Genomic DNA, 16384 nt, shown 5'->3' on the forward strand with positions numbered 1-16384 from the left:
CCCCCCCCACACTTATACAACCCCCTGTCCCCCGACCGCTCCCCAGAACCTCCGCCCTATCCAACCACTCCCTGTCCCCAGACTGCTCCCTGGGATCTCTGGCCCCTTATCCAACCCCTCGGCCTCCTTACCAAGCCGCTCAGAGCAGCATGTCTGGCAGCCGCGCCGCCTAGCTGGAGCCAGACACACTGCCACGCTGTTCGGTTGGAGCTCGCAACCCCACTGCCCAGAGCACGGCCTGCGTGGCTGCAGGGGAGGAGGGACAGCTGGGGCGGGGCCAGGGGCTAGCCTTCCCAGCCGGGAGCTCAGGCGCTGGGCAGGACGGTCCCACGGGCCGGATGTGGCCCACGGGCCATAGTTTGCCCACCTCTGAGCTAACTGCTAAAGAAATTATCAAGGAAGTAATATTAATCTATATACTATTTTAAGTAGGTACATGTTTTAACATTCATAGTACAAAGACAATGCAAATCTTTTTAGATCATTATACATAAACCAAAATCTACTTTTTATAAAAATTAAAACAAAGGCAAAAAAACCCCAAACCCAACAACACTAACTGTAATTGTTCCCTATCTTGTAAAGAAACAGAGATTTTATTGTATATCTATAGTGTATTTTATAAACTAGTATTTCTACAAATCCAATGCAACAATGAAACCTTGACAGAAAATTCTCAAAGGTGGTTTATTTCACAAGCCTGTGCTGTATAATGTTAATAGGTGAGTTTGCCTGAAATGTCCTCTGTAGATCAGAAATAAATTGATATTGTACTTCTTTTAAACAGAAAATTTTATGACTGAAATAGAAAGATTTAGAGGTGGTTGGAAAAAAAGGACACATTTCATAAAAACCTTTGCAAAAAGTTTAAAAACGCAGAATTTTTCAACCAGCTCTAATAATGGAGCCAGTGTCCCCTGTGCATCAGTATGAGAGAAGTTGAGGGGGAAGGGGAAAGACTGGCTAAGCATGTAATAAATCATATAGGGTCATTGCACTAATGAACAGTTTGGGTCTGAATCCTCATTAGCTTGTCTGCAGGAAGAGAAAACTAGTAAAACAGGAAAAGGACGTATCAGAGAACCTGTTTGCCGGTACTGTCCTGGGCTTCCATTGTTGAAGGACATCCTTTAAGCTAATTTCAGACCCATAAAAAAAAAATCTCTTTGGTGATTAGTAACCAGTAGATAAGAGCAGAGAGCCCATGTGAATAAAGGCCATAAATACCAAGGTCCTTGGGATAACAGCCTGTAAAACTGTCAAAAAGCGTTGCTTAAGTGACAAAAGAGAGACTCTGGTAACAAAAAGTGTCAGCCCACTAGACACGAATCCATATTCATGCATGGAAGACATATTTTCAGTTTTGTCTACAATGCAGACTTTTCCTGCAAATAATATTCATTTTTATGTTAAAAGCAACTCTTTCTCCTCGACCCTCTGGGATTTTTCAAAACCCTTAAAACTAACTTTTTAGTTTCTAGAAATTAATATTCAACATTTATGATACTCTTTCTCATGGAATAAGTGACTAGAAAGGGCAGATGAAGCAAAGAACGTTAATGAGCTCAAGGTGGCATTAAGAAACATTTAAAAGGACAAGACTAGTGTGTGTTAAGACATCTTGTACTCAGTGGCTTTTCCTTGTTCCTACAGTTTAAGATTTCTCAAAACTATTTTATGATGTGGCATAATTTTGATTGTAGCAGAGTAATATTGTATCTCTTAACACCAGAAGAGTAGTAAAGTGAATTTACAAACCACACATCTGTTTGCTCCTGAGGCCTGATTCTCTAGTCACTTACTGATGACAATAGTATTTGCCACTACAAGCAGTTCCATTATAGTCAATGGAACTGTTGGCAGTGGTAAGCATTTACTTGTTTTACTAGTTTTCTCTTCCTGTCTGGTAGTGTTAGTAGGGTTAGCCTTTTACCTTAAGTAATCATTAGTGTGGTGTTAGCCGAAAATGAAAACAGTGAACTTTTAGAGTCCTTAAACACACCTAAAGCTATGTGACATGTTTTTGCCAGGGTTTACAGATTTTAAAAATATTACTATAAATCAAATATTGGTATGCAACTAGGATCTGATTTAAAATGGAAGCTTAGAATTTGCAGTTGAGTTCATATAAGTTACAATTTCTGTGTGAAAATTATAGTAGCTGACAAAAATATACAACACATATGGCAACCTGTTGAAACCAGTTGTCAGCAAGTAATTTTGTTGTCAAAAGCAGAAATTGACAGATAAAGGAAACCCTTAGAGTAACTTGTGAAGAGGCTAAAATTTGTTTTGAAAATGTTGATATCATCTGAAGAAGTGGGTTTTTTACCCACGAAAGCTTATGCCCAAATAAATCTGTTAGTCTTTAAGGTGCCACTGGACTCTTGCGTCTGATGAAGTGGGCATTCACCCACAAAAGCTTATGCTCCAATACTTCTGTTAGTCTTAAGGGTGCCACAGGACCCTCTGTTGCTTTTTACAGATTCAGACTAACACGGCTACCCCTCTGATACTGAACTCCTTGTTGTTTTTGTGGATACAGACTAACACGTATACCCCCTGATACTTGATATCTTTACCATTTGTATTGACCGTTTTTGTTCCTTATTGATGTAGTCTTGGACCAAAATGTTTGGTTTGTATTGTTAGATCATACTGTGTAGTTAAAGACCTTCATTTTTATATTTGTATGGCTTGCCAGGCATTTTAGAAAAAGGGAAAATAGTATTTTAATGCCATTTCATGACTGAGTCCTTCTTTCAACTGTTCTTATTTGGGGGGAGTGGGTGTGGGGCTGTATATCTACAGGTCTGATTCTGTGATCACTTACCCATGCATGAGTAATTCTACTCATATGAATTGTCCCATTTAGTTTTCGAAGACTTCTGCACTAACTTGACTTACTCAAATAAAGTTTGTAAGTTTGTGGAGGATCAGGCCCAAAATTTGTATTTCAGTTGTCTAACTGAGAACTCTAGTTGTCATTCATTTGAGAGGAACAGATGTTACTTTTTTCCTCAAACATTATCGGAAAAAGAGAAATGTTCTGTTGCCCAAATAGGCATCTTTTTGATTGTGAGAAAAGACGGTAAAAGGCTGTAAATCTGCTTTCTCATTACGAAGAGCAACAATAGATTGATTTATGACAAAAAGACAACTGTTGGCTTATCTAAGCTGTATGCATACAAGTGCAAGTTAGCTCTGAGCTTTACAATGGCTAGATATTATTGCTGTTATTTTTGACAAGGATTTAGTGTGATATTAATCAGAGAGGAAAGTATATAGCCAAAAAGAGTTGGAAGATTTCTCTTTTAACCTGGGTAACACATCATAATGATGCAGTTACATAAAGCTTAAAGACTGGGGAGGTTTTGTTTTTAATAATAGGGTTTAAAATTCCAATTCTCAATCCAAGTTATCATACTTTCAGTGGGACATTTTTCTCTCTATGTTGGAGGATTTTAGCCTCTCCTTTAGCTTTCTCTGCTGTCTTGTATTTGTGTCGGATGCTTGCTTGTTTGCTCTTATATTTTTAGGCATTGAGACAAGAAGTCACAGAAAGTTGTGGGGGGAGAGGTCAGGTTGGGGTGGTTGCAAAATAGTGGTAAACAGGCATGAGGACTCAATAGAAGACTCATATACCATTATGGCAAAAAATGTATAGATTTTAATATGGATAAAACTGATAAGGTTCTACAGAAAATATTCAAAGCCATTTATAGAACTAATAAAAAAATATATACTCTCTATAGAATTCTGTTGCAAGGTTATGATTCTCTATTGAATGCTAAAAGTTGGTTTTAACAATTCTTTGGAAAGGTGTTCTATTGAAATCTATACCTTTAGAAAAATTAAACCTTTTAGTTCAATCCTTATTAAAGTCTGTGGGATTTTTCCATAAGGGAAAAGTGTTGTGCTGAGGAGAAACCCAATGGGAGCAGAAAAATATATTTATTTATATAAAATATATCCCTTGGTGATGGTAAAAAAGAAATTGTCCTAGGCTTTTTCTGTTTGTCATCTAGCCTGCTTTACTTTGGTCCCTTCTGCCTCCTAGAGTCCTAGTCATGATTTATTAGGAAAGCATTGCAACTAAAGTTTGACAAGCCTGCATTATATCTTTAGGTCTGTTGCATTATAAAGTCATTTAAACCCATGTGTTGTATAACTTTTCAAAATAGGGCATGGGTAGCTTATTATATAGAGTATTGGTTTTGTGAAACAAAGCTTTTGCATATGACCTGCAACAGTGTGTATGTTTTGTATGCATAGTAATTTGTACATCTTCTAGCTCTCTGACTCAAGAAATGGTCAGGAAATAATTATCATTGTGAATATCATCCTGTTTAGTGGCATTTTTCCTTGCAGAGAAGTGCATGAAGCAGTAAACTGTGCTCTTTTGTTGTTGTTAAAGTTTGGAGCAAATGTATTTACAACTGTGTGTTTGTGTTTGTTTTTTTAAGTCTGAACAGCCTAGCCCTGCCAGTTCAAGCTCAAGTTCCAGCTCCAGTTTTACACCATCTCAGAACAGCAGACAACAAGGTACCAAACAAGGAAAAGAAATTGAGAAAAGTGTGGAATGAAGGGGCTAACCAGTAATATGACTGATGGCATCTCATTACCACTTTTCTTCTGTCTTTTTCACAGTCTAAAGTAGTGAATTAGTCTCTGTTCTGCTTCATCCTTTTTCTTCAAGGTGTATGTGAACGTGATTATAACATGTAAGAAGCAGAAAGAGAAAAATGTATATTTTTCATTCAGAAGAGGGTGGTTATTTATTTGTTACATAGCACCAAGAAACGTGCTAGATACTTTACAGATGCTAGATCCTAAAGATCTTGCAGTTGTAATCTTGCAGAAGGATCAGTAGATCCTTATTCCTGCCTGGAGCCCCACAGGAGTTAATTGGGCTTCATGTAGGGAATAAGGGTCTGTATCTGTGAATCCCTTTGAAGAATCATGAGACAAGAGTCCAATCCAATGAGTTGATGAGCATTTCTGTCTACTCTTTGCTGCCCTTGCGTGCTCATGCACACACACAGTGAATTTATTAAGAGTTGGATAGCACTTAGCAACTCAAGGGGTTAGGCCCTTAAACTTCCAAAATGATATATTTACTTTTAAAAATAATCTGACATAGAGAACGTTATTGTTAGCCTTTAAGGACACATTTAGATTTTTCTGGCTAATAATTTTGGCTCCCTCAGAACTCAGTAAAGAAATGTAAGTTTCCGCCAGGAGAGCCTGCCAAACCAGTTTTTATATAAATCAATTGAGATTCATAAGAGCTATTAAACCACTTAGTTCCTGTTTGGCTTTTTTCCTTGACTTTGTCAAATTGTACAACTGATATGTTCTTGATCAACTTGTTTTTTTTTAAAGCAGGAAGCTTTTGACTGATTAAAACTGAATTTGTTTCAGTGTATGCATTTATATTCGTCAGATTTATTTTTTTCTTTAAAATGGAATAGATTAGTACCCCAGAGAGAGGATTCTGTTTAAAAAGAAAATCTAAACAGAATCCATATCTGTCAGGTTTTTATGAAGGTGACCATTACTGATTGGCTCTGTATTCTGACAGCAATGTTTCCAGTGTGTTATAACTATCTTTAGACCAAGAAAGCAAGGAAAAAAATAGGCTGTTGTTGCATCCCCAGTTTCAGGCACTTGGCTTGTAACTAAGGCTGTGCAAAATCTTTTATACTGAATCCCACCAGTATTCACGAAAACTTCAGTGGTGATGTATATGGGCTGCCCCATTACCACCAAGAGCCGGGGACGTTTTCCTTACCTCTTTGATGTCTTTTCAAGGAGGGAACCTGGTGATCTATCACTTTCCTCTCCTCCTAATATCTTTAGAGGGCGCAGTTTGGCCCCTTTCACTTCCTGAGCTTTACATGGGACGTTGCACAGATTTTCCAGTTCCGAACCTTTTGCAGAATAAGTGGCAGCCCTTCTTTCTCCCCCTCCCACCACCAGCACTGCTAGGTGTGTGGTCACAGCAGTAAGTGCCAATAGATGCTCCTCTGTTCTGGGACTTTCCTGTTAAGTGAATGCATCTTCCAGTCTGCTATTGTGTAAGCGTCTGTGTATTGGGGATGGAGGATGGGATATGGTGTGGCAGTCTGTCTTGTGCCTCTGGTGGATGCATGTCTGTGTGTCTGCTGTGGGAGGGCTTTCTACATAGGAGAGAGGAGTAAGCCAACTGGCTGCCCTGTGAAGGGCCATCTAATTTCCCCCAGAAGACATCCAGAGGCGTAGCAGATAAGATGCCCCTCTGCTGTGCCTACTTGGGTACATATAGTTGCATGTACAGAGAAGACAACACTTAAAGGTAAAGGGGTAGCTTGGGCTTGTTAGGGAAGCAGACTGTGTGGGGCAGGTGAGGAAAACTCACTGGTTTCATTTTTTGCTTCACTTTGGGTTCAAACTAACACAAAACTCTAAGAAGGACTGGTGAGGCCAAATAGGGTTAAAGGAGGGGCAAGATATTTAGAGTGGCCTACAGTCCTCTGCCAAAATAAGAGATAATTATGGTACTTCCAAGCACTTTAACTGGTAAATGTTGGTTTTTAATGCTGTCCTGTGTGTAAGATTAAATATTTGTACATTATATTGTTAAATTTGAATACAATATTTTAATCTACTGTTGCCCCTCTTGTTTTTGTTCTTCCTCTTTGTTCCTTTCCTCCTCCTTATAGACTCTAAGGTCAGAAGGGGCCATTGTGATAATCTAGTCTGACCTCCTGCACATTGCATGCCACAGAACCTCACCCACCCACTCCTGAAATTAGACCCTTAACCTCTGGCTGAGTTACTGTCCTCAAATCATGATTTAGAGATGATTCACCATTTACACTAGTTTAAACCTGCAAGTAACCCGTGACCCATGCTGCAGAGGAGGGTGAACAACCCCAAGAATGTATGCCAATCTAACCAGAGAGGGAATTCCTTTCTGACCCCAATGATGGTGATCAGTTAGACCTTGAGCATGTGGGCAAGACCCACCAGGCAGAAAGAATTCTCTGTAGTAACTCAGAGCCCTCCCCATCTAGTGTCCCATCTCTAGCCATTGGGAATTTTTGCTATCACCAATGGGACATATGCCCTTATACCATCCCCTACATAAACTTATCAAGCTCAGTCTTGAAGCTAGTTAGATTTTTGCCCCCACTGCTCTCCTTGGAAGGCTGTTCCAGAACTTCACTCCTCTAATGGTTAGAAACCTTTGCCTGATTTCAAGCCTAAACTTTTTGATGGCCAGTTTATATCCATTTGTTCCTGTGTTCACATTGTCACTTAACTTAAACACCTCCTCTCCCTCCCTGGTATTATCTCTTTGATGTGTTTATAGAGAGCAATCATATCTCCCCTCAGCCTTCTTTTGGTTAAGCTAAACCAGCCAAGCTCTTTTAGTCTCCTCTCTTAAGGTAGGTTTTCCATTCTTCGGATCATCCTGGTAGTCCTTTTCTGCACCTGTTCCAGTTTGAATTCATCTTTCTTAAACACAGGAGACCAGAAGTGCAGACAGTATTCCAGATGAGGTTTCACCAGTGCCTTGTATAATGGTACTAACACTTCCCTGTCTCTACCAGAAATACCTCACCTGGTGTATCCTGGGACTGCGTTAACCTTTTTTTACAGCTGCATCACATTGACAGCTCATAGTCATCCTATGAGCAACCAATACACCCAGGTCTGTCTCCTCTTCTGTGGCTTCCAACTGATAAGTCCCCAGCTTATAGCAAAAATTCTTGTTGTTAGTCCCTAAGTGCATGACCTTGCACTTTGCACTATTAAATTTCATCCCATTTCTATTACTCCAGTTTACAAAGTCATCCAGATCTTCTTGTATGATATTCCGTTCCTCCTTCATATTGGCAATACCTCCCAACTTTGTGTCATCCACAAATTTTATTAGAGCACACTTGCTTTTTGTGCCAAGGTTAGTAATTAAATTGTTAAATAAATTTGTTCCCAAAACCAATCCCTGAGGAACTCCACTAGTAATCCCCCTCCAGACTGACAGTTCCCCTTTCAGTCTGACTCGTTGTTGTCTCCCCTTTAACCAGTTCCTTATCCACCTTTCAACTGCTTCCATCCTATGTCTGTCTGTTATTGCTTCGTTTTTGAATGTTGATACTTCCCTTTTTTCCTCTCTTCCTCTACCACTTATCTGGTCTTTTGTTCTGTTTCCCAGTCTTTCTCTTGTCTTCCTCCTCCCCCTTAATTTCTCCTTCCTTCTTTCTGTCTCTCTTCAAATGAAGCCTCTTTCTCATAATTTCTCCTTAATTCCCTTCTTTAACTCTTTCATTCATTCTCTTCTGCTGTCCTGTCCCTCTGCCATTCATTCCCCACACAGAGCAACAGGCAAGAAGGCAGTTGGCCAAAGGAATCTCTTCTAGCAGACCAGAACTGATCAATCTGTTTCCTGTCCGCATAGTAGTGCTGCAGGTGACCTTCTTCCCTGGCTAGGGGCAGGGGAAGGAATTCACCACTGTCCTCCACATACACTTATTAGAAGCCAAGGATGGGAGTCCTCTCCTGATTAGTGGCCTCAGCTCACTGCTGGCCTCTGCAGCGTCTCAGCTGGCAATCTGTTGCTATTAGAATTGCCTATCCTGTGGTCTCTGCCCATGTCTGATGCACTAGGCATATGCCCATCAGCCCCATGTTATCGGCTTGGCTCCAAGCAGACCTCAGGGTATGCAAATACAGAACAGAACCCACTAAATTCCATTTGCCCAAACCATGCTAACTTAAACAAACCTTGCACAGCCTTACTTGTAAACCATTTTAAATATAGGCCTTAAAACTGTAGCACTGTTAACACTGGACAAAGACACTCTGGGTGCCTCTGGTGTGATCCCTGTCAGAATTGAAATAATTTACATCACAGTCCCCTACCTAGGGGAAGTATAGTCTCATTGTTAAAACATGGTCCTGAAACTGTGACTGAACTTTAACTACGTTACAAGAGTATTGTGAGGCTTAATTTATTAATGATAGTAAAGTACTTTGAGATTCTTGTGTTGAAGGCACCATAAAAACGTAATAATAATAATAATAAACTATTGCCAGTATAGAAATGTAGTAATAAACTACTGCCACCACTACTCCTGCCATTCCTGGATGCCCTCTATGTTCTTGAATATGATGTGATAAGGAATCAAACTCTCTGTGGTCTGATGAATTTCCTTCAGCCTCCCAAGCTGACCCTTACCCATGCTCCTTTTAAGCAGCTGTCCTTTTTTATATTTCACAGATATGTTAAACATGCAGCTTTGCCTAACCACCTTTTATAGCAAAATAAATAAAAGGTACAATGAAAGAACTAAATCCTAAGTTAATTTTTATAGCGTCTTAGGGAGAACCAGGCTGAGCACCTCAAATTAATTCAAGAGAAAAGATAGGACAGTGTTGAATGGGATTGACATGCTTCTTACATATGAATGCTAGCAAAGTGCTTGCTTGACCTGAAATTGACCTTGAAATAAAAGGAACAGCTTTATCTAAATAGATCAAAAACAGGCAGACAAAGACTGCCTTGGTCAGAACAAGTTACAATCAGAATGATTTATTAAACTCTGCTTTTCAATACATGGATTAACCTAACAAATGTACTATTACCAATATGTGTCTGTAGAACTTTATTGATAGAGAATAACCTTTGAGAAAGAGGGAAGGGGGGAAGGCTAGCAGCTTATAAGTATCTCATTTATAATAATAAAAAATAGAACACTCAATTTTTCTTAAATTAAAACATGCAATGGGGAATATTTGGTGTGAAAATATTTTGCTTAAGCTACATTCCAGGGGGCCCAGTCCTGTAAACCCTTAGACACATGGGTCACTTTACTGTTATAAGTAAGCCCATTGAAATCAACAGGATTGCTTACATGAGTAAATGATTTATGTGCAAGTGTTTGCAGCATAAGCCTCAAGTGCATTACTTCATTTGTTTAATGCTTAAAAGTCTCCCCCCCACCTCTAACTCTTCGGATTATTTTTCCTCTGTAAAACTGTATAATAGGCGGATGTGTCTGGAACATTGCAAAGTGAATTTGAATTCCAATTGTTGATTTGTGCCTGTTTTGTCATTTCTGTTGGTCAGGTCCCTTGAGGTCTATAATGAAAGATCTGCATTCTGATGATAATGAAGATGAATCAGATGAAGCAGATGAGAATGAGAATGACTCTGAAATGGAGAGACCTGTAAATACTCGTGGAGGAAGTAGAGGTCGCAGGTGAGTATCTTGTAACTGTAAACAACTTGAAGTCTGAGGTAGTATGATAGCAGTAGTTATGACATATGCATTTTTTTTAAAAGCTGAATAGCTTAAGCTCAACAAACAGGCAATTTATTCAATTTCTACAAAGAGCATGCATATGCAGTGCCACTTTTAAACTATCAAATCAGATGCTCCCAAATGTGAGCTGCTTCTACACAAAACCATTTGGTCAGTTTGAGCCATTCTCCTCTAACTTTCACTGGCTTTACACTGTTGTGACTTTGTTAGGTTGTTTTTGATTCACATTGGCGTAAGCGAGAGCAGAATCAAGGTCCTCCATGTGCAAGGTGTTCTGTACCCCGGGTAAAAGTTAACCCACAAATCTTGTGATTGACATATATATAAAGCTGTCAAAGTTCATTGTTTTAGAGGGACTTATCTAAGCAATTTACATAGTGTCCAGTTCATGGAGGATGTATTGCAAGCCCTAGTCCCAAAAATGATGAGGTTTCTGGCCTGATTTTTTATTATCTGTTCTGCATCCCGACTTTGACTTCAGAATGACATAACAAATGAGAAATTCATCATACATTCTAAGCTGTTGCCATATGTCATTGAAAATCCTGTACAAGGTGGAACAGGGGCTCTCAAACTTTTTCATAGTGGGTAAATACCTCATCTTAAAGAGGTTCTTGTGGACTTCTTGTCCTATCCTTCATGACCTATCCTTCATCCCACATAACACTTGAGTATCAATTTGAGCAATTGCTTATGTGGAAGAGTAATATTAGGAAAGTATTAAATGTAGTTTAGCTGTCTCTCTAATGCAGTTTGTCGTCTGGAATCAAGGAGAAAAGCAGACCCTACGAACAGCCACCATTCTACAGATATCCGTTTGAGAACCTCTGAATTGGAATATTAATGTTAAATATAATTTATAAGGCACTTTTGGTCCCATCTGTCTTCAGCTGTAGAGGGTTTTTTTGTTTGTTTGTTTTGGGGGTGTTGGTATCTCTAAATAAAACTTTGTGAAACTTAAGACAAATAGAAATGTTTCTCAATTTTTTTTAAAACTTAATGGGTAACTTTAAAAAAAACACAAGTAAACCGTCCCCTCCATGCAGTGTTTACAGCCTAGACCAGGGATGGCCAACCTGTGGCTCTGGAGCCACATGCGGCTCTTCAGAAGTTAATATGCGGCTCCTTGTATAGGCAGCGACTCTGGGGCTAGAGCTACAGGCGCCAACTTTCCAATGTGCTGGGAGGTGCTCGCTGCTCAACCCCTGGCTCTGCCACAGGCCCTGCCCCCACTCCACTGCTTCCACCCCCTCCCCTGAGGCTGCCATGCCCTCGCTCCTCTCCCCTTACCCCCCCCCGAGCCTCCTGCACGCCACAAAACAGCTGATCGGGAGGTGCGGGGAGGGAGAGGCACTGATCCATGGGGCTGCCTGTAGGTTGGAGGTGCTGGGAGCGGGGAGGGGAAGCTGATGAGGGGCTGCTGACGTATTACTGTGGCTCTTTGGCAATGTACAGTAACTCTTCACTTAACGTTGTAGTTATGTTCCTGAAAAATGCAACTTTAAGTGAAACAATGTTAAACGAATCCAATTTTCCCTTAAGATTTAATGTAAATGTGGGGGGTTAGGTTCTAAGGAAATTTTTTGGGGGAGGACAAAAGGTATTATGTACTGTACAGTACTGTACTGTACTGTGGTTGGGAAGTGTCCCGGCTTACCTCACACAGGCACAGCCGCTGCAGGCAAGGACGCTAGGAAGCACCTTCGCAGCAGCAGCGGCAGCTTCCCCGGAGAAGAACAGGAGCCGACTTTGCCGGGGAATGCTCCAGACCCGCCTCTTCCTGTCCCTGTTCCACTCCAGGCCCACCTCTTCCCACCCCCACTCCACCTCCTTTCAAGAGCTCGCCCGCCACGTCCCCGCTCCTCTACTCCACCCCACCCCAAAGTCCTAAGCGCTGCCAAACAGCTGTTTGGACTTTCTGGGAGGGAGGGGCAGGAGCGGGGAAGCGCCGAGTCTCCACTCCTCCCCATCCCTCCCTCCCAGAAAGTCCTAAGCACTGCCAAACAGCTATTTGGCAGCGCTTAGGACTTTCTGGGAGGGAGGTGACAAGTGGAGATGCAGCCCTTCCCCGCTCCTCCCCCTCCCTCCCAGAAAGTCCTAAGCACTGCCAAACTGGCAGTGGGGGAGGCGGAGAAGAGGAACTTGTGCAATGCTCTCTTGTAAAGTCTCTGCTCTTCCACAGAATCTTGCAGGCAGCCAAACGACGTTATAAGGGAGCATTGCACAACTTTAACGCGCATGTTCCCTAATCGAGCAGCGACGTAACTTTGAAACAAGGTTAAGCGGGAAGACGTTAAATGAGGAGTTACTGTACGTTGGTAAATTCTGGCTCCTTCTCAGGCTCAGGTTGGCCACCCTTGGCCTAGACTTTGCAGCATTGTGCATGAGCATAAGAAACAGAAGGTAAAGTTGAACATTTAGCCTTGGCCTCTCCAAAATAGTGAACTGTTAAATCGTAAAACGTGTTATGCAAGGAGAGAAATTTTTAAGACATTTGTAGTGACTTAAAAAAAAATCTAGTAGATATGATTTTTCTCTTCCTCCAAATCCTGTATGTTTCAACTCATGATAATAAAAAAACCTAGCTTTATGGTGAAGAGATAAAAAAAGACAGTATTTTTTTAAACCCGAAACGGTGAAACATCTCTAAAATACTTTTTTCTGTAAAACATGGCATATGCAGATAATGCAACGGTGTGACTTATAGCTTTTGTTGATAACTTTACTTTTACCCAGAACTTCATTGAAAAAACCCTAAATATTTTATTCTGTTTATTCAAACTAGAATATGGCTTATTATTTTTGACGTTTAACTAAAACAAAGTAGGTTTCATCTTCTGGGATTTAAAAAGAGGGACAACAGTTGAGTAATAGTTAAACATATCTGTCCTCCTTCTCCCAAATTCCTCCCATTTGGGTCTTTGGACGAGGCTTTGGGAGAGATTGTGTTTCAGTTTGCCAGCCACAGGAACAGGGAAGAGGTCCCAGGAGAGCCATCCATCAGGCTCTAGTGGACTTCCCTTTCTTATTGGTTGGGCAGTCATTGGCGGCCCAGTCTCCCCTAATCAGCAGGGGTGGGGCAGTCTCCTTGCTGAATTTTCTATTCTTTCCAGTTGCCACCCGTCTGTGTAGTCAGAGTACTTTCTGATAACCAATAGAACAGTCAGTTGGTAGCCTCAGATTCTCTCCCCAGTCAGCAAAGCAATGATACGTGGATTTAAAGGTGGGAGGAAGAACCTCCATCAACAACCTCCCCAACCCACTTGTTGGTGACTAAGATGGCTTTTCACAGGTCCAACATCTGCATCAATACAGGATCAGACTGAAGAGGGTTTTGGGGATCCAGCCCCAAGTCTGCATTCATTGTTGTCAATGAATTGCAGGAATAAGTCTTCCAAACTGCTACTCCTGGGGGCATTCTGTGCTAAAAAATGAAAAATTCTGTGCACGATATTTTAAAATTCTGCAAATTTTATTTGTCAAAATAACACTACATAATCACAGACCGTTTCAATTATTTTGGTAATTTTATTTCAAAATACTTGTCAGGAAGTATGTCTGTAACAATACAGACGCACACAAAAATTCCCCTGGGAGTAGAGAGTTAAAGAAACCCCTGTGACAACCCAGTTCCTGTTTCTCTGCCCCCTTCACCACCTGAGCCCAGCTGGGGGACCAGACACCATAACCCCTCCCCGCTAGAGCCCACCTGTGGGGTCCCCCCCCCCCAGCCAAAACATCCAAACCCCTTAGTAGGATATAACTTAATGCAGCTGTAAATTAATAAAATTTAATGTATGCAAAATTCAAACAGACAGTAGTAATAGTGTATAGAAAATGAACTACAGTAGAACCTCAAAGTTACAAACACATAGGGGATGGAGGTTGTTTGTAACACTGAAATGTTTGTAACTCTGAACAAAACGTTATGGTTGTTCTTTCAAAAGTTTACAGCTGAACATTGACTTAATACAGCTTTGAAACTGCACTACACAGAAGACAAATGCTGCTTTCCATTTATATTTTTAGTAGTTTATGTTTAACACCAGTACTGTATTTGCCTTTTTTTCCCCATCTCTGCTGCTGCCTGATTGCATACTTCTGGTTCCAAATGAGTGTGTGATTGACTGGTCAGTTCGTAACTCTGAGGTTCTACTGTATTCCTCTTGGATACATGTGTGCAACTTTTCCCCTCCAAATGTCCAATTTCAATCCATCTGTCTCTTCAGCGAAAACCATCTGTCTTTACAATGCTTACAGTTTGTAAGTTAATGGGAAACAGATCTTTGCAGAGTTATTGCACAGTAATTCATAGAACTTCATTCCTCTTGCTTTTGAATTTTATGACTTTGGGGTATAGGATAAAAGGATACAGAAAGGATCCCAACAAAGTTGGTTGTGTAGATAGTTGCCATTTTTGTGATGCATTATACCAGTAAGTTCTGTTAACTGACATTGAGAAAGAAAAAGCTCCTAACAAGCTTCAAACTCCCACAGTGTCAGTGTATGTTACTGTGTGTTATGCTGAGCACTGAAGTGGAAAAAGTGTTTGTCAATCAGAAAAAAGAATGTAATAAAATTATTTTATGATGAACTTATTATATTGTGGATGTCTTAATTAACTTTTAGTGAAGCACTTATATAAGCAGGAACTATGCAAGCTTGGAAGATTATGGAAGGAAGGAAGAGTAGCTGTGGTGAATTCACATTTTGTTCTTAAAAATGTTTTAAGAATTTGTTCTTCCTGTCCACAATTTCCAGGGGGTTCTGCAGTTGGGACACTTGCTTCATTGAGATTCTGTTTACTAGTGACAATTATGAATTAAACAGTATAGCACTTCAGTCATCGAGGTGAAGGATTTATGGGAGGGCAGCTATTCCAGTTCTCCATATTAGACTCCTTATTAATACTCCTTATTCCACTGGAAGGCTTCAAAGCAGCAGCAGGGTGACTTCTGCTTGGGTGCCTGCCCTTTGCTGACAGCGCAGCTGCATTTTCAAAGTTCCGATAACTAATGACAGCTTGTATAGCAAAGAACATTCTCAGGGTCCCACCTACGAGTGTGATCTGGGAGTGGGAATGTGTTCAGCCTTTGTTTTTATGTCTGATTTCTGTGGCTCTCTTTCCTCAGGGTTAGTCTAAGTGACGGTAGTGACAGTGACAGCAGTTCAGCTTCCTCACCGCTACATCATGAACCTCCACCACCTTTATTAAAAACCAACAACAATCAGGTACAGTGAGGTTCTCTACATATAAGAGTGGTGTATCTACACTAAAAGCTTTGGAGCTAGCCTTGTTGCTTTAATTTTCAGACTAATTCATTTTCTTTTTCCCTGAACTTGAATATATTTGGCTGAACAAATATTCTCTGTAAAAGCAGATGAGCAATGTATTTGGCAGTATTCTATGGAAGACAACACTTTTGTGTATATTAAGTCATGCTATTGTAAACGGTAAACTTATGACCTGGCTTTACAATAGCAATCCTACTCTTGGTGTTACTTTTGGTTCACATGTAATCAGGATTTTTTTTTTTTCATTTGGTCTGCATCTCAAAGTTTTAATCAACCATATTAGAAAAAGCATTTTGATATATTTATAGTAAATAATGCTTAGCATTGTAGAAATAGTAGCTAGTCTTTGTAGTACTATTGAGATAGGTAAGTAGTGTTATCCCATCTGGCAGGTGTAGAAACTGAAAGATAAGTTAACTGACCCAAATCTACACAATGAGTCAGTAGCAAACAAGGATTAGAACTCAGGAGGTCCTCATACCGAATCTGTTAGATCACAACATCTTTCTAAATTAATGGAGTTTTTAATAACACATAAGCATACTACAATATATGCATTTGCTATTATCTTTAAAGCAATTGACATTCACAATGTATAAAGATATATAACTAAAGTAATTTATATACTTGTGTTTGGTGACAAAACAGAATTCAAATCTACTGCAGAGGAAACTTGTTCACACTCTAAACTCTCATATAGCCAGGCTAAGTTAAATGAGAATAAGTACATGTTTATAGTGGCAATGTGGATAAAATGGATCCACTGTTTTAATAAA

At 40.2% G+C, this 16384-nt stretch overlaps 1 protein-coding gene across 4 annotated transcripts in view; it reads left to right on the plus strand.

Moving 5' to 3' along the window:
- Positions 1 to 16384, plus strand: part of MLLT3 (MLLT3 super elongation complex subunit) — a 217077-nt gene that overhangs the window by 185008 nt on the left and 15685 nt on the right. For 3 of the 4 annotated variants that reach the window (XM_034774452.1, XM_034774453.1, XM_034774455.1), the window contains exons 7-9: positions 4467 to 4545; positions 10118 to 10250; positions 15446 to 15545. In XM_034774452.1, coding sequence (XP_034630343.1) covers positions 4467 to 4545; positions 10118 to 10250; positions 15446 to 15545 — 312 coding nt within the window. Of the gene's footprint in view, positions 1 to 4466; positions 4546 to 10117; positions 10251 to 11065; positions 11222 to 15445; positions 15546 to 16384 lie in introns of those variants that run through there. The other variant, XM_034774454.1, reaches the window with a different exon arrangement.

Source organism: Trachemys scripta, chromosome 6, assembly GCF_013100865.1.
Source record: "Trachemys scripta elegans isolate TJP31775 chromosome 6, CAS_Tse_1.0, whole genome shotgun sequence".
NCBI lineage: Eukaryota > Metazoa > Chordata > Testudines > Emydidae > Trachemys > Trachemys scripta.